This window comes from Protopterus annectens, chromosome 12.part0 (genome assembly GCF_019279795.1).
Source record: "Protopterus annectens isolate FY-2018-M chromosome 12.part0, PAN1.0, whole genome shotgun sequence".
NCBI classification, from domain to species: Eukaryota; Metazoa; Chordata; order Ceratodontiformes; family Protopteridae; genus Protopterus; species Protopterus annectens.
The window spans coordinates 1327336420-1327362074 of NC_056746.1; the positions used below are offsets into that span (position 1 = coordinate 1327336420).

At 42.5% G+C, this 25655-nt stretch overlaps 1 protein-coding gene across 1 annotated transcript in view; it reads right to left on the bottom strand.

Moving 5' to 3' along the window:
- ARHGAP40 (Rho GTPase activating protein 40) overlaps positions 1 to 25655 on the bottom strand; it is a 442695-nt gene that overhangs the window by 177562 nt on the left and 239478 nt on the right. Inside the window, exon 2 of the mRNA XM_044090378.1 lies at positions 2942 to 3135. Coding sequence (XP_043946313.1) covers positions 2942 to 3135 — 194 coding nt within the window. The remainder of the gene's footprint in view (positions 1 to 2941; positions 3136 to 25655) is intronic.

Genomic DNA, 25655 nt, shown 5'->3' on the forward strand with positions numbered 1-25655 from the left:
CTCCACATGGTTCTATAATGCAGTGTGCAGATGATTCAACACTTATCTGTGACTAATAATCTACACACAGCTACTCCACATGGTTCTATAATGCAGTATGCAGATGATTCAACACTTATCTGTGACTAATAATCTATACACCACTACTCCACATGGTTCTATAATGCAGTATGCAGATGATTCAACACTTATCTGTGACTAATAAGCTACACACAGCTACTCCACATGGTTCTATAATGCAGTATGCAGATGATTCAACACTCATCTGTGCTGCCACTTCTCTATCAACTCTTCATTCTCAAACACAGGAATCTTTCACTTCTGTTGAAATATGGTTAGCCAATGCCCATCTAATCCTGAACCCAAACAAGACTGAATTATTACTCTTCCAACCTAACAAGACATCCACCTCATGCCCAACATTTAACATAATAGTCAAAAAACAATACTGTGATCTCCCTGACAACCCATACAAAGCTTCTTGGAGTGGAACTAGACAATACCTTAAAATTTGACATGCATGTCTCCCTAACTATAAAAAGAGTCCATAAGAAACTTGGAAGTTTATATAGGCACAAAAGGTTCCTGACCTCAATGGCCAAAATTACATTAGCACAAACCCATCTCCTCTCTACTCTACTATATGCATCTCCAATTTTAACTTATCTAAGAAAAACTGACTTATCTAAGCTAGAAGCATGTTATAATAAAATTGCTAAGTTTGCATCTGACTGCCTATATAGAACACATCATTGCACAGCTTTAAGGATACTAGACTGGTTTGAGCTTCCCAGCATTACTCTTTACAACCAACTCTCTCTAGCTCACAAAATTGTAACACAATCAACTAGAACCCCTACACTACAAAATCTCATCCTTCCTTACAGTTCCAGCAGATCACTTTGCTCTAACAACAAGAACTTACTCACCGTCTCCAAGGCCAACAACACTACAGTAGAATCTTTATTTTCCAACTATATATCTCGGATATGGAACTCACTTCCTAACTCCATTTTCTCAATCTCATCCACTAACCACTTTAAGCCATCATTTAAAGCTTGTCTAAAAAATAAGTGGCTATGTTCCTGCACTAACCCCTCATGAGTACTCTGATACATCACAGTAAACCCAAAACATATTCAACTTCTCCCCCCGGTGTTTAATCCTTTGCACCTACCAACCTGTCTTAGACTTATATCTTGACATAAGTCATACCTACAAATATTACTAGCTATGTTCAAAGCCTAGGTTTTGTTGTCAAGATGTAACAAATTTTGTATGTTCTTATGTATACTATATTTTGTTTACTTTATACTTTTTTGATTATTGTAATGTGTGCATGAAAATTTGTTGTTACTCATGGAGCGTTTCTCCCCAGGTCTCTGCTTAAAAAGGACCTGTGTCCAGTCAGACTTTCCCAGTAAACAAATGTTAAATAAATAAATAGATAAATAAATAAATAAATGAAATTCAACTATATGTGACTGACAAATGAAGAGTCAATCATTTGTACAGTCTCTCTTTTTTTACACCTACAAAAATTTGAGTTACAACCATATCATTGGACTTTATTTAGCATGCATAACTTACTATTTTCACAGTTTAGTGTCTTTTAAAGATGCTAAATTCAGTATGGATTCAAAAACATAAAAAGGACATTTTGCGGTGAAATATGTACACATTTTTAATAATAGGAACTTTTCAGACTAGGTCAGGTTTATTTTGGAGTAATATTTAAAATCTACAGGGATGGATCGCGGTGGTGGTGCTGAGGTAGCGTTGTCGCCTCACAGTAAGATGCTGTCCGGTTCGATTCTCAGCTAGAGTGTCTTCTGCGTGGAGACATGCGTGAATGGGCGTACCTTCGTTGAAGGTTGTGCATCAGAGCTGGTAACTCGGCATGTAAAAATCAACTACCAATCATTAGCGGACCGGAGTTCTGCTGTGGCGACCCCTAACCGGGAAAAAGCCGAAAGACACAACAACATTTAAAATATACAGGGATTGTATTTCATCAGTCTTGTATGATTAAACAAAATCTTTCAGATCAGGTTATAAAATATCATGTCAGGTACAGCTTCTTTGGGAGTTGTAAATAATAACACATAACCTGAGAGTGATTAACATATCAGGAACTAGAAGAAATGTGCAGGAGAGTGTGGGATTAAGCAGTTAATGCAGGCTCACTCAACCTGGGGGTAGAACTGGTGGTCTCATCTGGCCAGTTGTTCCTGTGCAGTAGAGGCATGCATGGCACCAATGACCATAATACTGGAGGTCATGGACTTGGTTATCTCAACCGAATGCCAGTAATCCACATGGGTTGTGTGGGTTGGAATGGTGTTGGACAATCCCGTGGTGATTGGTGATGAAGGTGCCGATGCCAGTCACCAGGCAGGGTTAAGGGCATAGTAGAAACACTCCTCATGGCTGATATGAATTGTTCACATCCCGATCTTAGGGCATGAATGAGCAGTTGCATTTCTTGGAGGTTAGCAGGAATGGCAGTCAGAAGAAAGATACAGGAAAAGGAAATACAAGTAATGTTTGATATGTTATTGGATGGCATATCAGTGTCCAACTTTGTCATCTGCTGTATTAACAAAACTGTTAAAACAGTAAAATGTTCAGAAGAGAACACATTCTCAGAATTTTAGGAGAGCTGGTATCTATAACATTTTTAGTGACTTTCTTTAATTATTTGTTAATAGAAGCATGGTCAGTTTTATGATACTAACAACTTCAAACATGGATATTTAAAACTATTTTTAAAGTAACATCATAATTTCACACCTTTCTAGGACCTTTGTTTACAGATGGTTATGTAACAGATTATTCTTGTACAATATTTAGTGATTTCATGTTAACAAACGGTACAATACTTTGCAGAGTATCTCTTGTCTTGTCTTGTTACCTCAGGATGAAACTCATGGTTACATACCATCAGGGGTTTTGATTTCCATACTATCATCTTGTTCTGAGTCACTGCTCTGCTTGATGTTTTCTACCTCTGACCAGAAGTCATCCATGGAGAGATTATCAAGCGAGTCCATAGAATTCTTGTTCATTTGAGGGATGTGCTGAAGGGACTGATTTAAAGTAACAGTGTCCATCACTAATGGATCAGAGTCAGTGCTGTGGAAACACAAGACAGAAAATCATGTCACTCTCCAGACATCAAATTTAGCTAGAAAAATGGGTTTCAGCATTGACAAGCTAGACAGTTCTTATTCTTTTTCTCTAAATACTACAGTTTTAAGTTCATAACACCATATACAGCTGTCTTTTTCAGGAACTGTTTCTGTTCTTACTATTAACTAGTTGCATTTTCAGGAAATGTCCACCAAACACATATTTGCTCAATGATTGCTTCTGTACTAATAATTAACTAGTTTCAATAACATGAAATACACACTAATTTGCTACTTTTCTTCATTGTATTGTGCTTTGGTCTTACTTATCTTGCAAATCCTGCTTATTCAGCAGTACCAGGATATTATTTGTTACTTTTTCCAAATCTTCCTCATGGTATCCATGCTAGTCTTCCCACAACACCTTTATCACATTTTTGCACTAGGGTTCAGGGTGTCACTTCAAAAGTGGCAATCATCTAGAGCCAAAGTTTACACAGTTGGGTCGCTAGCCCCCTCTACAGTCATTCTGCCACACCGCACACTTGCATGCTCACAGTTATGGCCAGTTAAGAGTATCCAGTCCACCTACCACATCTCTTTAGAATGTGGAAGAAAACAGGAGCGCCTGTAGGAATCCCATGCAGACACAGGGAGGACATGCAGACTCTGCACAGAAGGCAACCTAGCTGAGGATCAAACCTGGGAGCCTCTTGCTGTGAGCTGACAAATGCTATCCACCGCACCACTGTGTATCCTTAAGTATAAATTATATTACCACAACTACTGAAAGACTCTGTCTTAAATACAGACAAGATGTACCTGTAGCAGAAACTAACACACTTTTTTGAACTGCTTTTTGCAGGCATTAGTGCTGAACACTCAGAACTTTCTTGTACCACAAATGAACATCATGACTTTCTTACCCATTAAATTATTGGGCCTCCCCTTTTGACAAGTTTTAGGGGCTGCTGATGCAATATTATTTTCTCTGTTACATACTCTGCAAGGTAAGCATTAAGCATAACATTGCAATTAAGGCCTCAACAAAATCTACACCCTCTATCCCATAAGAATGGCTTGCACAAAATTAGACTAATGCAGATTAATTCAGTCTGTTCACCATTCATTAATAAAGCTGGCAATGAAGTCTATGTTTTATAGTAGCCACCTCCACATATGATGTCCTCTGTGCTTCTGTGTTACAAGAAATTATACCATTGTTTTGGATTAAAGACAGATCCTGTAAGACACCATGTTAGTGCTTCAGTTTATCTTTCAGATTAAAAGTTACATGATTTGTCAAATGACAGATTTAGTAGTAGATAAATTGATCGTGACAGATAGAAGGATTTAATTTAAAACATTTCAAAATCAAAACATCTAATTGGTATTAAGGATTTTTACAAAATGGTAGTACCTGCACAGTTTCTTTATCTGATTTATAGCTCATCAATCGTCACTGTAGTTTCATGGACTTTGTTAGAATTCTACCTTTGTATGAATAAACATATTAGTTTGGTCAAAGTCTATAACTACCTACTTTTCCTGAAAGATGAGCTGTTGGAGGTTAAGTTAGAGTAATTTTATGTGTTTCCTGTGATTTCAGACACACACACACACACACACACACACACACACACACACACACACACACACAGACACACGCACACACACACACACACACACACACACACACACACACACACACACACACACACACACACACACACACACACACACACATTGCCTCCTGACAAGCTATATTATTATTCCACAGTGATTCCATAACTGTCTTGTGATTTCACACCAACTATGTCTTCTCCCCCATACTTCCAAAATGTAGCCACTTTTACTGTATACTCCTTAGGTATAACTGGGATAAAAGCAAATGAAAGAATGGCCACAGTTTTGCAAATGGAGACCAGTTATAGTAACTCACTATTTAAGTAGAAAATACATTATAGTTTAGTTTACTTGTTGCTGTCAGACATAATAAGCATTGCCCACACCTTCAAGAACCCACCATAACAACTATTTTTGCACTTAGATAAAAAAATAACAGCTGAGCAACTTGTTTCATACTCCTGACGATACTATAATGCATGAGCAATTAATTTGCTATCTTCTGTGCTTTCTTGTTGAGTTTTAAAGTTAATGGCAATGCCTCATTTGTGACTTCTCTGTGACCCATTCCACTCTCTCTGGCTCAACTACCTCAAGGCAATAGAATCTCCTAACAGCAACAGTCAATCATTTTTTTTAATGTTTACTTTATCATCAAGCCCAGCCTGCCCCCACATAATTGATGTTTTAATAAATAGACTGCGGTGGAAAGAGGTGATAAAAAGAATAACAGTCTTGCTCATAATTGGGATACAACATTTTAGGCTGATGTCAGTCATCTTTTTTCTTCATGGCCATTTGCAGAACTGCATACATCCACAGTAGGATCTGTTATATGCATGAAGCAGCACTACAGCAACAAATCAAAAAAGAAAGAAAAAATCATTACAAATTTATTACAAAAATGAATAAACATTACATCCAAAGAGGAACTGCAGCACTCTAGCATGACCATTTAATAAACAACCCAGGGTCGCAGCTCCTCAGGGAAAGGAATGCCATAACATCACAATACCGCCAGTTTGCACAGTGTACTGTTACATAGAGAATTCATATGGCATGTCTCCAGACAACTGCACCAGTCTCTTTTTGATAAGCAATAGTAGAAGTGAGAAGTGGCTACGGCTATATCAAAGTTCATATAGCTTTGATAACATCCCCAGTGTGGGTAATAAAGCAGAACATGTCTTTAGATGCTTACTACTTAGGATTCCTCAACTCTGGCGCAAAGACTGCCCCCTATATATCGTGGCATCTAAAGAACAGAACATGACGTACCATTAAAAAATAACGTAGACAAGCAATATATACTAATACAAAGGTTTAAGGCTATAGCTGATATGCCTATAACCTAAAGCAGTCCTGGGTTTAATTCCACCAGCCTCTATTTTTTTACAGTGTGATCTTGAGAAAGTCAATTAACTAGATATTCTCCCAGATGAGGCTGAAATGGGTCCATGTGTAATAGTGCTCAGTGCTGGATAACAGCTTTCTTTTTTGTTTTTAATTGCATTAAGAAAAGCACACCCTGGCATAACTGTGAAACGATGCATGTGTATAAATCCTGAATATATGAGAAGTAAATAGCAACAACAAGAAATGATGGAACTCACTATTACACCATTAAAGCATTTTTGCAGGGGGACAAGCCACCTATGCTCTACCTTGACTTAGGGGAGCTTTTATACTTCTTAAATCTACCAACTTGAAGACAGCTGAAATTCAGAATAGGGGATGATGGGGTGCTTCAAGGTAGCACAGCATCAGCCCTTGTACATATTCATCATATTCACTGCTACAGTACCTGCATTCTGAACATATCGTCTATATTCCTCAGAATTACAACAAGAACCCCAACAAAAGTTCTGGGTCAGCTCTTAAAATGAACTTTACTTCAGAATGGCAGTGGTGCTACAATGTTCAATGTGTCAGGTCATCTCTGATATAGTTCTGGGAGCAACCTCTCAGAAAGCACTTATATCCAATAAAGGAGTCTGACAAAGAGATGACTGGCAGAATGACTAGCTCTCAGTATGAACTTAGAGTCTGCCTTCTAGGTCTTTGTTTTCTGGAATGCAAGGGGATACAATATATTTAAACTAAGAGGATCTCCCATACAGGGCATGTTGTAAGAGTTATCACCATGGTTTCCTTTTCCAAAGAAAGTGTGACAGTTTTATTATAGATTTATAGGTATGTACACAGCTAATGACCACTAGGGCCTTTTTTAAGCCAGCCATGCATCCCAAATTTCTGACAAATTCTGGTACTCTTGGTAAGTGTAGGCAATAGCTTGAGGGAGAAACCAGTTACATGCTGCCTGTGACCATTACAGACATAGCTGCCAAACCAGGGGTGAATTTCCAGTTATCTATTCAGTTGTTCAAGTTACCTCTGACATAATGACTTTGACATTAGAGGTCCAAATGGAGAGATGATAAAATCAGCAAACAAAGGAGAGTAGTATTGCTGAACCAAATTAATCCTCAGGTCTTGGTGAGTACCTTCATGAGGCAGACCCTATTTTTATGAAATCTCACCAAGACAACACTGATATATAGATTGCATTTTACATAGCTCATATCATGGAGAGAGGTAGGTTAAAAAATGCACCTTGGTGAAAGAAACGGAAAAAATGACAGTGTAGAATCCTCAGGAAGCAGATGGCCTCCCTGTTGTAGAAGGAAGTAGTAGTCCACAAAAAACATAGAATCTGACAGGCACAAAAGAGCAATAAAGATGATTGAGTGGACTATTGAGGATAATAAAGAAATTATGTATTGTTTTGGGTCTACTTCAAAGCATCAAAAACCCACAATATCAAAGACTAAATCGTCAAGATTAAATCAACAACATCTCACTTCAGTGAATGATCGGATAAACAAATCTATTCCCAGGGTAATTAACCACTAATACCAAACAAACAAAAATGAAACTACATCATCCCCAACCCACCCAGGTGGGGAACTATGCCCCCAATCCCCCCACACCCCCTAACTAAATATAACAATTTCAAGATCATACTGCAGTTGAGAAAAGGGCAAAATTCACCTTGCTGGCCAACAGGTTAATTACCATGGGAATTGATTTGATGATCTGTTCATTCACCGATGTGCGACTTTAAAGCTTTTGTCTTGATGATTTGGTCTTTGATATTGTGGGGTTTGAATGCTTTGAATTAGAGCCATTGTTACTACTATGCATTAAATCCAGAATTTCCAGATATAAGATATTCAAAAAGATTAAGATAGAAATTACAGGAAAGAAAAATACTTGCCCAAGAAAAAAAACTGTCAAAAGCTTCAAATACAAATTTGTGCTCATAAATACAGATCCATGAAAAACATTACATAGACCATGACACTTTGGGCAGTTAGGAGAAAGAAGCAACTGAGGAAGTGTGAAAATATAAAGACTAAATCCTAGAGAGTTTTAAAAGGTATACTTAAGAAACATGGTCATGGGAAAGAAAGAGAGATCTGATATGGTGCAATATTTATGCAAAGGAGAAAGTCAAATTAATCAATACAAAAAAGCAGCTCCAACGATATTTGAAGAAAAATACAGGCAAAGGACCCAGATATGAAAAATTGCACAATACAAAAAATAAGATCACAAAGGGGAAATGTAGAACAGAAGGTTAGTGAAGTAGAAGTTAAACAAATAAAATATGACGTTATGGAATACCTGCAAAGTGAATGGTTTAGTGTAGAAAGTCTAACAGAGATTATGTCGCAACATGGTGGAACAATGAGTCCCCAAAGTAAGGAGAAAAAGGTGGAGCAGAAAAGAGAAATATGGAGATGGGAAAGAAAAATATGGCACAATATTTATGGAAAAGGGGAAAGCAAAACTTATCAATATAAAAACAGTAGCACCAAATATATTTGAAGAGAAATATAGGCAAAGGCATCCAGAAATGGAAGATTTCACAATACAAAAAAATAAAAAAACAAAGGGGGAAAGTAGAAAAGAGGATTGGCAATGGAGAAGACAATAAAATAGAAACTGAAGTTAGGGATTACATACAGAGTGAAGGATTTATTATAGAAACTCCAAATTGGGTAATGCCACAGCATGACGGAACAACGAGTCTCCAAATTAAGGAGAAATGGGTAGAATGGAAAGCATCTGATCACTTGCCACATGAAGATAATCTAAGCCTTCAGTACAAAATTTAGTTGGGAGTTGCACACTGAATAAAGGAACAGGAAACAGTCACAACTCTGATACAGTTAATGTGGAGTGATAGCCAGTGATTTCCCATATGAAAGAGCAATGGATGATGCAAAATGCTGTACACAATATGTCACAGGAAGATTTTCTGGAACTTTCTGCAGAATGCCTGCAGGAGACAGAAAACAGAGATTGTGCCCTCAGTTTAGAAGAAAATGATCTAATGGAAGAGTTGTTTGATTTTAATAGAGATGGATAGATATATTAAGACAGATGAAAGAAACAGATTACAGAAAGTCAGTAAGACCCAAATATTAGAAGCCCGACAAAAGAAATGAACACAGTAATCAAGCTTAAGACTATCAACAGAAATTCAAGTGATATAACAAAAGTGAATAAAATATATTACTGTGCAGTTAAATCAATAACAGATACATTTTTACCAGAAAAACACAAGGCAATAAGGGCAAGAAAGGGAAGAAATCAACTGCCATCATGGAGCTATTGAACAGATAAAACTATAAAGGAAGCATCAGTGTTAGAAGAGTATAGAAGTGGGAATAGATCAACAAAAATACTTAGAAAGATAGTCGTGGTAAAAACAAATGCAGTATCAGAACAGACCAGGGATATCGTGTACCATAAATTAAAGATATCAGCATAGGCAGAAAACCTTACAAGATATGTATATACGTACAAAGGAACAGTGCAAAATAATCAATTAATTGATGACCTGAAAGTTTTATGGAGAATTGAGAAACAAATTAAAAGCAATAGAAACAAAACCAAAAAAAAAAGAAGAAAAAGACACACCCCAGGATTCACGAAGCCTCCGTGTAAGAGTTATAACTCTTACACGGAGGCTGCAGTTAAACGGAGTGATGTCAGCATGCTTTGCATATTCATGAGAGCATGCTGAATCACACCTAAGTCTAACACGGTCCGTAAGACAGTAGGGGCGGTCCAGGCCGAGCCCTGCAAGCGGACACCCCCAGAAGTGTAAAAGTGCCCAAAGTAGACACCCACAACAGAGTCCACGGAAATGTGAATAAACACAACACAACACATGCCCCTACAGACTATAAACATAAAAGATATATAAATGAACATGTTATGTTTTTTTCTAAATTGTAAAGATGTTTAACCGTGAGTGCGCTGCTTATGCTGCGCGTGTGTAGTGCAGCTACAGTTAGCAGTCAGTGGAAAGCATATAAGAACTAAATATGCAAAATAAGCCAGGAAGCAATAGCGTAGCGGTAGAGATGTTGGCTGAAGAGCAGGCATTCATGGTTCGAGCCCCCACAACACCAATTTTTTTTTTGCAAAATAAGCAGGAAACAAGTCCCTGACAAATATGTACACATAAAACCACAATTCATGTAAAATGTAATGAAATAGCCCATTTATACTGAAGACATGTGAGGTACCAAAAGAAGAAAAAATCCCAGATCTGCGCATAGCTGAGCTACAGTTTAACAGAGTGAGTGCATGTGCCCGTGAGATGAGCAGTGGTTTAACTGGTGCAAAATGAGTGCCCGTGAGCTGAGCAGTCGCTTAACATGCTGAATCTATGTGCCCCTAGCTGAGCTGAGCGTAATATGTGTGCCGATAGCCAAATGAGGCTTAAACCAGCGTATTTGCTGGAGCTGCGCACCACGCAAACAAGCTAACCGACGGGCAACGTTGAGCAAGCCGTATCAAAACTGCCTTTACACAGACACACCCTCAGCATGTCTAGACAGTCATGAAAAAACAAGCAGTGGCCAGGTTCAAACCCAGGATACTATACACCACAGTCAAGGTACAGAACCACTAAGCCACGACAGCAGTACCTGTAAATGCAATAATAGCTAATATATAGGAATGAATACAAACTAGAGCATGACAATGCAGGTTTACTGAAGTTGATACAATTCCAAAATAGCCAATCACAGATATGCGGGAACAACGGACTATATAAGCCCCATAGGCGGGAATACACAGCATAAACGATTGTAGAACAGACCTGCAGGCAGAATGTCAGGAATAGGAGAGGGTAGTCGCCGAAAGCACAGAGGTGGGGTGTTGAGGAGTCCAGGTACATGGCCTGGCTCCTAGTCCACAATCATGAGGCCCAACTCATGCAGGGCCAGGTCCTCTGGGAGCATACAGGGCTGAGGCGTGGGACCGTTGGCTCATGATCTCACCAGTGCCACAGGGATTCCAAGGACAGGTGAGCAGGTCCGTCACCACCATGCGACCTGAAGAGACGCAAGCAGGACCAACTGAACCTTTGGATCCAGGAGGCCCGCAAACACCCAACGCCCCACTACTGAGTAAGTAACATTTAATTATGTATGTAAAAAGTTAAACTAGCTGATATTATGGAGATGTGTATTCCAATATTACTTCATTTATATTACAGCTGCAGGTGTCCGCTCTGGGAACCGCAGAGCCTATGGCGATAGGCTGGTGCGGTTGCGCCACCAGGCAGGTCAGTAATCCACTACCAGTAACTGTAAAGAAATATAAAAGTATGACAGTCAGCAAAAGAGTGCAGTGTAGTCAGTAAGGAATAAAATCTGCAAGTAACAGTGTGAAAGTGTATGCAAGTATTGCTTGATTACAAGAGTTTTCAGCCTGTAAGTTTAAGCTAAACATGAAACTGTCCGACATATATCCTGAAATAAAAATGCCCTGCCTGTAAGAAAATAGTACACAACCTGCAGCAGGCTGAAAAGTATAGCTGCAGAAGATGATGAAATCACATGTGTGAAATATATCCCTGTGGAAATACTGAAACATGACAGAAGTGAGACTGCTGGAAAGGATTGTAATAACTACTGTTAAAACATGTCAATAAAGCCTAGAAGTACCATCCTGAATAGTAAAATGAAAGCAAGTGAGAGAGTGTGAGAAAGTGCCATGAATCCAGCAATACAGTAGTAATAACCCCTGAATAAAGTATACTGCAGTCAAGACAGAATGAAATGCATGTGAGATTCAAAACCAAACAGCTAAATCTGTTCAAAGTGTTGCTGCATCTGGAATGTGTATCCCAAAATCAGGATATGTTGCTCTCAGTCTGCAATATGCAGATAGGATGTTTGTCTGATATACCAAACATCCACACTTCTACAGCTATATAAAGCAAATGTAGCCCTGATGTAGCTGAACAAAGCTAGATATGAATGTGTATGAAGAACCATAAAATGTATATTGATGTTGCATTAACAGTCCTATCACCAAGTTGAAATAGTTATCATATAGGAAACTGTAGTTAGAACAGTAGTGTGTATATAACTGTAGCTATTAGAAATGTACAGCATATATATTGTTATTCGACGGTCTTAATATTACTTTCTTCACCCCACCCTATAACTACATATAACCCATTCCACGGAAAATGGTATGTGCAATCACAATTAACACCCTGGACGCTTTGTCCTGTTGGGTCATATATATTTGCATGTCCGTTGATGCATCTGCCCTGTTCATACATCCACACCTGATGGCCTGTTGCCATCAATTAACCCTGCATGTTGTTGGACTGTGTATTTCTGTTCAAATTATGCATGTGTTATGCACGCTGTTCAATGGTGTGAATATCTGGGTGTTTGGTTAATGGGAATACTAATGCATGCTGTTACAACTAATTGTGAATGGTATTATATGTCACTAACCCAAACTGTCATGACATAATGCAAAACATAGTACGACAGGGAAGGCGGGTTCCAGCGACCCACCTCTCCCACCTCAGCTGGCGAGTGCACCTGGCACTAGTGCCGAGTCTGGACCCTCCTCCGGTGGCCCTGTGCCACCTGTGGGTGGAAGCGCTGCAGGATGGGGCTCGCCCCCTCTGCAAGTGTGGCCGGAGGAGATCCACCACTCACCCTCCGTGAAGGTCCGGACTGTGGTGCGAGGGAGATGGACTCTGTCCTGAGCCCCACGCCAGCTCGAGGCACGGGTGGCGCAACTAACGGGCATGCCTGTTGCCCCGCCACACAGCCCTCAGCACAACCCCGCCCTGGGCAGTGAAGGAACAGTGGCAACTGGCTATGGGTGGGGATATCAGTTCCACTGTTGCCATCTGTGGGCTCATGGCCTCTGGATATCCAAACCTCCGTCCCCGCCAACTGTGCAACCCCCCACACGTGTCATACACCGCCCCTGTATGCCTTTGTTTGTCTTGTCTGTTTACCTACCCAATGTACCTCCCCAGCTGTATCGACTTCCTTCACCTGACATACCACTCTCACCTGAAAAAAAAAAAAAGGGCACTCTGTACCCACAAAAATTACGCCCCATACATAGCTGCCCATTCCGCACACATGTCTACTGGACATGGAACCTATCAATTCCAATTGGCTGTACAACAAGTATTATTGTTGCCCTGACACCTCTCTCAGGGGTGGAAGGTTTCAAATGTCACACCAAATTACATATATATATGCACAGCTGTTGCTGATGAAGAAATGGGCAGCTATGGGCCTTACCTACATCCCTCCTGCACATCCCAAGCTTGTTTCCCTACTGTCTTACCTTCCTTGTGACCCCTTTTTCACCACTTTCCTGTCTCCCCATTTTTCTTTTCTTTCAAAGAAAATAGCTGGTGGGCAAGAGTAAGCATCGCTTAAGTGGCTGTAATCGGTGTGCGCCAGGTGCGCTGAGCTAACCGCCAGTGACAGACGTGAGCTCCGCAAAACCAGCTAACCCAGTTACAACTGCTTAAAAGTGCCTTAGTCACTTTGATTGACAGGTCCTGTACTCAGTTCAAAAGCAAAATAAAATCCCACTGTGAGTCCCGAACCCAGGACCTTATAACTGTAGTCTGCATGACTTACCACTAAGCCATGACTCTTATACAAGAACATTGTGCTAAAGTAAATATATCATGTAACAGTAGGAATGAATGTAAAGGGAATATAGATGTGTAGTACACAAAGCATGACATTTAGAATTACTATCAAAACTGGTGGATTTCCATAATAGTAGTGTGTGAACAGAAACAGCCATGCTAGTTGGAAGCTAGTAGGTAATAATGTCACTATAGCACCTTGCAAGACACACACATACTCACAGCAGGATAAGCACTGCCCATACCCCACAACCTCTTACAGGAACACATCTGGACCAAGTAATAAAATATGTGGAGCAAAGGCCCAAAACCAGGGACACATTACAAATAATGTTACAACAAACACAGACAGTTCAGAAAGTAACAGGGTCTACACTTTGTGGGATGTTTGGAAGGGTATGCAGTCTGGAACTTGAATGTTTGTCACCATATTCTGACTTGAGCCCAGAGTGACTTGCCAGAAAAAGGTGTGCATGAGATATTGACCAAATTATGAGGCAGAAATGTGGACAACATGCAAATATCTGTACACATGACGGGTCCGACACCACCATATTTGAATAGTTAAGAGCCTAGACATAGAAACAGTGAATGACTTACAGGGATGCCCCACAGACCCCATGTGAAATGTACAAACAGTAGGCAGAAAGGTGTAACACATGCAATGGTAACTATGGAGTCCAGAAAGTATTCACCACTTGCATGGCAGAAAAAGTGTAGTAATACATATGCTCATGCTAACCCACAGTCACAACTGCAGCATACCAGACATTTTAATGGGTGTACCCCACTGATATGTACCATTCCATGAGGCACATAACAGATGAACCTGAAAGACTCTGGGGCCTGCTCAGCAGCATACTCAAATACCCTAATAGATGTCAAGGCCCACACCATGGCCAGACCACACTGCATGCTGTAACACCCTAGCAGATATAGCAAGCATTCCAAGGTGTGAATGTACATGGAAAATAGGAAAGCTACAGCAGCACACTACAGTCAAGACACCTAGCAGGCATACAAGTAGTGACTGTAAAGGGCAACTATTGAAGCCTTAGCAACAGAGTGCAAGCCAAAGTGAAAGGAAAGCACACACACACACACACACATTAACAGTAGTAGTAGTTGTAGGTGTCAGTGTACATACACAGTTAGTACAGGAAACTGGAGAAATGAATGGAGGAATGTTAATCTACAACACACCTGGAAATATGAGAGAGATACCAACCTTTACACTCACAGAACATTGTCCACAGCATAACAGCATGGTCCCTGCCCTTAACATCTGAAAGGGCTACGCCTATCTCACACACCTTTTTATTGCACTGTTCTGAAATCACAGTGAGAACTGCAATCAGTACACAACTGGCTGCATGCAATTAGCAAATGCTGGCTAACAATTGGTGCAGAGGCCATCACATGGGCATATGCAGATACCTTAAAAAGTATGCTGTACTCCATGTCCAGGCATGCAATACTTTCATTGCACCCTGAGAAGGACGTGAGAGACAGACAGAGAGAGAGAGACAGAGACAGAGACAGAGAAAACTGCAATTAAGCAGACAGAAACAAATTGTTCAGCAACAGCTACCTGAAAGCTGACAACTGGGAAGTGGAGCAGCAGGACAGAGAACCAGACAGCAACACAAGCAGCTGTGACAAACACAGGTAATGTAAAGTAATACTATAAAGGTCTACATACTGTGAACCCTCCACATGTGTCATTGGTCTGTATCCATATGTATATGAAGATGTGTAAAGGGCAGGGGACATACAGCAACTATCAGTGAAGGCTGTACATACATTTGTATGTGAGAGCATCTATGTGCACATATCAATGTTGTTTGATTGTAGGTTGTAGTGCCATGTACAAAGTAGGTTACACAGTTATGTATGTTTAGCAGTATGTTAGTGTGTGTATACAGTATGGTAGACAAATATATTGCTATACCTGTCTAACATATGGATACGTATGTATGTCAACATATGTATGTGTATATACATATGTATATATATATATATATATATATATATATATATATATATATATATATAATATGCATATATGTATACATACATAGAGAGAGAGATGTAGGAATACATAGACAGATGTAGATAGAATATTGTACAAACATATCTATGTAATGCACACATACAGATATAGATATATGTAGATACATATACATAGACAGACTGATCTGACTACCTACAGGTATGACTGTATATGACGACCTGCAACACAGCCTGTCCCACCCCCTCTGTCACTCACACCCCCTCTGTGCCCCCTCCACATCTATAGCAATATATGTACATCAATATATATATGTGTATATGTATACGGACATATATATATATATATATATATATATATATATATATATATATACATATAGATATATCTATATATATATATATATATATATATATATATATATAGAGAGAGAGAGAGATGTATATAAATTCTGAGTGAGGCACATGTATACAGATGTATTGCAACAGGTGCCTGGTGACAAAGGCATGGAGTGAACACCAGTGTCAAATCCGGAGTACCATACCACATTCCAGATCACCTACACCAGTAACCACCAGATATGTGATTGGCTGCCCACCACTGCATGTGTCAGGGGTGAACAGGGTCAGAAATGTGTACAATAGTGGCCCCAATGATATTCACAGTGGCACACTATCCCTGGAATACCTGCACATGGTATGTGCCAGCGGACATGGTGAGTCAGGTATGGACATGTAGGTCGGTGTACCCCTCCACACCACATAATGGATGCCATGGTATGGACCTCACATGACAGCTACAGATATGGAGAAGGACACAGTGACATGTACAACACTGTGACAATGCACTCAAACACATTACCAATGCACAGTGACTGACAACACCACAGAGTACACATATGCTACCCACATAGAGGTTACCACTCCCGGATTTACATATGGAAGTCACACCCATGACAGATGTCCAACAACCATAGTAACACCTCACACCATCCACAACCTAAATGTCTGCTGTGTGTCGTCCATGCCACTGCAATAGAGTGCACATGTGGAGGTAAGAGTTCCTACCCACAGATAAGACATACCCTGCAATAAACCACACAGTGTTAAGAAGCAAGACTCCCATGAGTACATGTCACACATACCCCTGCTGAATGTTAGTCAGATAGGTAATATGCCATATGAGTCACCCTGTGTAACTGTGTGACAGCAGCAGGTACCATCACACCACATGTGTCACAATGGTCAGGGTAGCAGAACAGTATGCTGCTGTAGACCCAGGGCAATAGCATATTGTATAGTATTGTATTGTAATGTAATGTATTGTGTTGTATTGTATTGGTATGTTGAGGTGCCTCCTTCATGGAGTGGAACCACTGCTGCTGTGCGCCAGTGTACAGGTACATATCCTGTAGTCAGGCTAGTGTTACATAGCACTTCTATATGTGTGTTTAGCTCCTGTCAGAGGTTATGTAGCATGCAACTGGGGATACCATCAGGTCCCATCCATGTTGTGTATTCTGCTGTCCTGCGGGTGTCTCTCACCTGGACATCTGTGATGACAGGGAGGTTACAGTCAGCTGGGATAACTATGCCTTATTTCGGGGGAGAGGGCGGGGTGACACCTGCACTGAACCTGTCTGCCACAATGTTGTTGATACCTGTGGTGTCAGTGAAATATTTGTTGTTGTGTACTACCTATGGGCATAGAGGATGGCTCCTGACCAGGTTGCTAACATAACTGAAGAAGGCCTTCTGGTTATCTGTAGTGTCACTCTTGATTTCCCTCTCAAAGTTGCCCATGTATTTTGTATGATGGAAAATAGAGCCTTACCAGTGCTGCTCAGACATGCCCTCCCTTTAGTGAATTATGCTCTGTCTTGCAGTAGCTTCCATCTTCTGTAATACAATCTGTCTATGGCTGGGGTCCACCAGACAGGATGCTGTCCCTTTGTGGAGAGTGTCTTGGTCATATATGGGATTGCATGATCCATGCATTCTCGGAGATGTCTGTAGAAAGCAATTGTGTAGGGGTCAGCATTGTGGGTTGTATCTGCCACTGGCCCAGTGGGCTGAAAAGATACCATATCACTGTTACAAAGTGTAAAGTTTGTATCTGTAATGTTATGCACTATAGTCGCTTGTGCTGGTGGTGGAGGTGGGATATGTATATCCAGGGCAATCAGTGTGTGGTCAGCTCACAGTAGTTGACGATGTAGGCCATACAGTACCTAGATACAAACCCCCAGAGTGAGGAGGTGCTCTTGACCTGAATCAGTGTTCTGACTGCTGGGGTTTGGTAGTATGTCGTATGGAGTCTGCCAGGTACTGTTGCACAGTTGCTGGCTGAGCACTGATACCTGGCCATCTACATGTGTATCCACCAATAGACAGACAGATGCTGCATATGTGAGATATGTTGTATCATAACAGTCGAGTAGCATGTGTAGTATATGTGCCAAATTCTGCTGACATATATTGCTGATACCAGGTTATTTTCTTTCTCAGGTACATGGCCCACCCGCAGAATCCCACCTACTCCACAGCTGAGGATGAGGAGATACACCAGAGCCTGGTGCGGGATTATGCAATACTCTTTTCCCGCACCAGCCAGAATCAGCAGGAGAGGGCTGCACTGTGGCAAGACCTTGTCCGCCGGGTAAATGACATAGGCACGCATAATAGGACATATGAGCAGGTACGACATCACTGCAGTGATTTAATCAGACATGTCCATCAGCGTGCGTTGGATATCCACAGGCAACAGGTCGACACAGGTGGTGGGGTGGCTACACATCCCCCACTCACCAGACTGGAGGGACTACTCATGAGTGTAGTGGCTCCAGTCCGCCAGCAACAACAACAGCAGCAGACATGCATTATGATGGAGGCTGGAGCCACACAGCAGCAGGACAGCGAACGTGCAGGTAATATGCCATATGTATAGTTGACTGTTGTGTACACTGGTAGTTAATGCATGTGTGAGGTGTGTCCTTGGTTTGTAGCTGTCACCATAGTATTTAATGTGCAAGTGTGATATCCTCAATATTAGCTGCTGACCTGTGAAAGGCGACTGTTGTACTACTGACCTGTATCATACTCAGTAACAATGGCACAGTTGTGCCCACTGACATTAGTTTCTTCATGTCTGCAGGACCCTCTGGTATAACAGCAATGCAGCCTATCCATGCTGGTGAGTGTGTATTAACAATTCCTGTAATAGTGTTGATAGTAATAGTACTATTTGGCTCACTTAGTAGTGCTCTTTGTATGCATGTAGGTGTGTCTGTGTCTGTGTGTTGATATCACGCATACTGAGTACTGTACAATTGTGTGAAACTGTGTGCATGTGTGCATGTGTGCACCTGTGCACATGTGCATGTGTGCACGTGTACACGTGTGCATGTGTGCATGCATGTGCACGTGGTGCATGTGTGCATGTGTGCAGCATGTGTGCATGTGTGTGTGCATGTGTGCATGTGTGCATGTGTGCATGTGCACCTGTGCATGTGTGCATGTGTGCATGTGTGCATGTGTGCACCTGTGCATGTGTGCATGTGTGCACCTGTGCATGTGTGCATCTGTGCATGTGTGCACCTGTGCAAGTGTGCATGTGTGCATGTGTGCACCTGTGCATGTGTGCATGTGTGCATGTGTGCACCTGTGCATGTGTGTGCATGTGTGCACCTGTGCATGTGTGCATGTGTGCATGTGTGCATGTGTGCACCATGTGCATGTGTGCATGTGCACCTGTGCATGTGTGCATGTGTGCATGTGTGCACCTGTGCATGTGCATGTGTGCATGTGCATGTGCATGTGCATGCATGTGTGCACCTGTGCATGTGTGCACCTGTGCATGTCTGCATCGCTGGTAATGTGTAGACATTGTAAACTGTGTTTCCTGTTTCCTTCCCACAGGTTCTGTTGCTGCTCTGGTGTCATGTAGCAGGGAACCTGAGTCAGGTGCCGTGGGTACTGATAATGATGACATCTGTGTAATGGCACAGGAAGGTATGCCAGGGTCCGCCATTGGTCAGCCGATTGACAGTACACAGCTGACAGTACACAGCTGTCGACCCCATCAATGCGCACAGTTATCCTGCCAATACACCCTTTGTCACCACTGTCCCTAGGTGATGGACAGCATACAGTGGGCATTGACCAGGGTAATGTGGTATCTGTGGCACATGCCTCCCCACACAGCAGCCATGGGCATGGCCCAGAGATGGTACCACACAGACAGATGTCCAGGGGTTCTCGTGAGCATCCATGGGCGCACTGCCCCTGTCAGACGTGCTCCACAGAGGTCTTACAACCTCAGCTATGTTTCGGACTGTCATGCAGGCACAGTCACGTATGGAACAGTACACCAGACAGTGTCTGGGTGAGCTGACAGTATGTCGCACAGCCATGACTGACAGTATGCGTGACATTGCGGCTGCCATCCGTGATTTCACCGATGTCATAGACAGACGTTGTGGGGACATATTAGACCGGTTCCACAACTACATGTCCATGAGCCAGGGCGATGGTGGGCGGTTGAGGCGCCGACGCGGGTCAGATGCCAGCAACAGCAGCAGCTGGCAGTCGTCGCGGACGACAACAGGGCCGCAGCTGCCCCCATAGTGCCAGCAGCAGCCCCAGCAATGCTGGGTCTGTGCTGTCATCAGACCGCCCCAGGAGACCACGTGCGCGTGGCTCTGGCCAGGCCCGACAGGGATCTGTGTCCAGTCAACGAATACCTGCTTCTGATGACAGTACCCAGTCTGGGTTGGTACCGGATACGGTCCGTAGAACCCCTGCAAGGCACAGGTACCGTGTCCATGGCCAGAGACACTGATCTGTATGACCTGGCAGGTACAGTCTGTGGCTGTCCACAAACACCAGTATATGGCAGCCATGAGGTGGAACTGTGTGCATCCATACACACATGCAAATTGACAACACCTAGGGCTACCGCATACATGCACACACTGCATCAACATTGCCCCACCTTCTACTGCTGTCCCTCACCAACACACATACACATACATGTCAATTGGTGGTATGGGTGGCTGACTCAGGCATACCAAGTTCACATCCTGTGCATATGATGAAACTGTGCCACCTCCTGCAATCTGTAACAACTGTGCAGGTACAGGTTAACATGCTGCTGATGCACAGGGTGACCACATAGATGTGTAGTAATAGTATCATGTTGTTAACAGTACTGTGTGCTGAATTAATTGTGGGTATATCACAGCATGCCTGATGCAGTAAGTGTGTGATTGTCATGTCCTGTTGTCTACACCCATGGTAAGTACCATAGTGTATCATCTGCACATGTTGGCATACTGGTGGTAATGATGTCAACAGAAGGCTACATACATAGGTAGCACAGGGGATAGGGTAATGAATGTAGTAATACACAATGATGGACATGTAAATTGCAAGTGGCATGTTGCCCACACTAGACTCTGCAATGCAGATGTTTGAGGATGTTGATATGTGTGCAGTACTACACGACCGGTACAGGACACACAGGAGCACCCTAGCACTGCATGCTCACATCTCATACCATGCTAGACAGCCCCAACACACATAACTAACTGTCACAGGAGGGAGAGTCCCCATATATGTCAGGGATACTGTGGTGGCAGGCCAGGGAGCATACATCCTACTAAGTATGGAACCACTGAGTGAAGGCTCAGTGTCTGTTATTTGACATGTGTATTACTGCAGGTATGAGCACATGGGTTTCTATCCAGTTATTGTACATCCTGACAGTACATGGTCTGTACACTTGTGTGCACTGAGACTGGACCCTAGCCATCTGACCCGTGTATTTCCATGTACATGTGCATAGTGCCTGCATATTTGCAGTGTTACCTACTGGAACTGGTACAGCTTGTTTGTTGTACAATGGACTACATGCAGCCCTGTTTACTGTAGCTTTGTTTGCATGCATGTTTGCTTGCAATTACCCTGGAATACTGATCACACCTGCAATGCATAGTTATAGAGCTTCTGTGGACTCCTAGTGCCATCTGCATAGCCTACTATATGTATGTCCATGTCCCACTTGACAGGATGTCACTGTTTGTCCTGTTCACATGTACATTGCCTGTGACACAGTGCATATGACCTACCTGGCATGTGTCCACGTGAGCAGTCATATATGCTACTGCTAACTAATCACAGGCACTACACCTTCACACATTTATCTTCTGTTGAACTACCTGCTTTGCTAGGGACGGCCTGCACCTGTCACCCCTGGGCTTTCAGATATTGGCAAAGGCTCTTGCTACCCCCATAGTGCCTATGTTAGGCAGGGCTCAAATGACAAACCCACCTTCATAGGTATCACAAGGGATAAGAAACTAAGAGCAATGCTACCCAACGCCAGAAGTCTAAACCTCCAGATGAATGCACCCAAAACACTCCTTGGCATGGAAAACATCGATATCTGTGCAGTAACAGATGCCTGGTTCAGGGCTACTGAGAGCACACTAGCACTACCAGGTTTAACCCGGTTGATCTCTTTGAAACAGTCACCAAGGCCATTGACGAGGGGAAGGTGGTTCACACAGCCTACCTGGACCTTGCAAAAGCCTTCACAACAATACCCCACTTGGGCATTCTAGAGAAGCTCACCAGCTTAAATATAAGCCCCTATGTCACTAGATGGATTGCACAGTGGCTCAAGGACAGAACCCACATGGTTAGCATTGCTGGAGCCATGCCAGACCCCACAACAGTTACGAGTTGTGTCCCACAAGGCTCAGTCCTGGGACCTCTTGTTTGGTATATATTTATTGGAGGTACAGGCCAACACGGACGGACTGTGGCTGTCCAAATATGCAGATGACTGCAAACTGGCCAACATAATCGACTCTCCAGCTGACACAAGCATCTTCCAAAGGGGCATCATAGCAACAGACAACTTGTGCCAGAGCCATGGCCTTTTGCTGAGCAGTGTTTAGAAAGGGGAATGTGCATCCTGTAGTCTGTTCACCTAGTTGCCAAAAGGGACATTGTCCTCACACACACTAACCCCCCTCAGCCAAAAAAACACACTTGCTAATTGCAGGATTCAAACCCCTATCTGACTATGTTATAACACTTGAGACGGATGCATTAGCAGAGCACACTATTTGCATTACTGGGAGTTTTCCCTTCTCCTGCTGTACTTATAGAGTGCTGACATCATCAGTGTTTAGAAAAGGGAATGAGCATCCTGTAGTCTGTTCACCTAGTTGCCAAAAGGGACATTTCCTTCACACACACTAACCCCCCTCAAACAGACACACACACACCTGCCATTCGCAGGATTCAAACCCCTACCTAACTATGTTATGACACTTGGGAAGGATGCATTAGCAGAGCGAGCTATTCGCATTATTGGGAGGTTTTTTTTTCTCCTGCTGTACTTATAGGGTGCTGACATCATCGGTGTTTAGAAAGGGAATGTGCATCCTGTAGTGTGTTTTCCTAGTTGCCAAAAGGGACATTTCCCTCAGACAAACACACACACTTGCCATTCGCTGGATTCAAACCCCTACCTAACTATGTTATGACACTTGAGACGGACGCATTAGCAGAGCGCGCTATTCGCATTACTGGGAGGTTTCTTTTCTCCTGCTATACTTATAGGGTGCTGACATCATCGGTGTTTAGAAAGGGAATGTGCATACTGTAGTGTGTTTTCCTAGTTGCCAAAAGGGACATTTCCCTCACACACACTAACACCCCTCAGACAAACACACACACTTGCCATTCGCAGGATTCAAACCCCTACCTAACTATGTTATGACACTTGAGACGGACGCATTAGCAGAGCGCTATTCGCATTACTGGGAGGTTTCTTTTCTCCTGCTGTACTTATAGGGTGCTGACATCATCGGTGTTTAGAAAGAGAATGTGCATCCTGTAGTGTGTTTTCCTAGTTGCCAAAAGGGACATTTCTCTCCCGCAGACTTACACACACACCAACCCCACTCACACACACACACTGAGCATTTGCAGGATTTGAAACCCCTACCTAACTATGTTATGACACTTGAGATGGACACATTAGCAGAGCGCTATTCGGATTACTGGGAAGTTTCTTTTCTCCTGCTGTACTTATAGGGTGCTGACATCATCTGTGTTTAGAAAGGGGAATGTGCATCCTGTGGGGAGGCAGACACCAAGCACACTCTGGCTAAGCTGTCATTCCCTAGGGCAAACAGCCTAGTGTTGACCTCTACACCCATATGTTTAATTGTCAAATGCACATTATTTGTTGCTGATAGACTGTTTGCGCATCTTTATTGCCATAGCATTCCCTGTTTGTATGAACAACTTGTGCATCTATGGAAGATATTTGCATATGGGAGGGATCCACTATATCAATGATGTCTCTGTAGTCATTTAACTGTGTGCACTGGGCAGACTGCTGTAATGTGGTTGGTTCCTGGAATAACACATAAAAATACCAGATATGTGTGTCCAACTGCTAAACCGAGATTTGGCCTAAGTGTGTGAGCATGCCCAGTTCAGCCTTCCCATGGCATGTTGTCAAAGTGTGTGAGCATGCCCAGTGTGAGCATTCCATATGTTGGACTCTGCAGCCCACCACATTTGTGGATGAGTGTGAACTTCAACAAATATCACCCGCTTATGGTTGTGTGTTGTGTGTCATGTTGTGTAGTTACTGTACAACTGCTTTGTGTGTGAACACAACAGGATTATACTGTGCCTGCAGTGTTTGCATGGGATACTTTGCATACAGTTGTCAACATCCTTTCACACTGACCTAACACTGTAGTACTGTATAGTGTACTGGTAGTACTTTGACTGTGGTGGACAGTATCCTGGGCTTTACTGCTATCACTGCTTTACATTTCGATAGTGGGCACAACAGCCTGGTTAGGGGCCAGTTGTGTACATCTGACCATGTTGCATTCTGTTCAGATATGAACTACTTAAACCAGGCTTGTCCAACATTGGTAGTGTATTCCACAACATAGGTGTACATTTGCAAACACTAGCGATGTGCCCTAGTCCATGTCTAATGCTAGTTGGAGAGTGTGTTTGTCCTTCAACACACATTGTAAGTGGAGTTTGCCATGACATATGTCATGGCTAGTATACTGTGCCTCTGTCTACCTGTGACATGACAGTGATACCCAGGATAAATCTCCCATCTCCCATCCACTCATCAGGATTCCTATTGAGGAAGATTGATAAGTGACTCTATGGGTAGCCTGTGCTGGGGGTTCACTCATGGGTGGGAGTGGCTTCTGTGTTATGGATCACGCAGTACAGCTTGTCCTATGTAAGTCAGTGCTGGGGTTCAGGTCTCTCATGTGCATAGCTCACTGCCATTCAGATTGTACAAGGTGCAGCATGTTTATTGATGCCAGCAACACAGGCAACACATGGCATCTGTGCAAGCTCTTTGATACTCCTGATGAGGTACTGTTGGGGACTTTACGGTTGATGGAGGTGTCTGCTGAGGTACATCCCACAGGGGCTATTGTAGTCAATTGTACTGCTGATGAAGGATGACTGCAGAGCCACAATGACCTCCCCTTATCTAGATCTGACAGCCTTCATGATTAGGTGGGTATATGGTATGTTTCTGTAAACACTACAGCACATGTTTGTCCAATGCAGGATATCTATCACCTTGTGTCCCCAGGTCTCTCATTACATGTTAACTACATAATGGGTTAACACCTATGTGGTAATTGGTGGGCACTTACTGTATATCCACGGGGGTTGACTATACACATTTCTGCAATTAGCTTGCTGACATGGCTATGGCACCAGTTGTCTGTTTCTATGTGGCCCTTTGTGGGATGCTTGTGTCAGCTGGTGGATCATATGTGGTGAGCAGTTTGTAGTCCTCT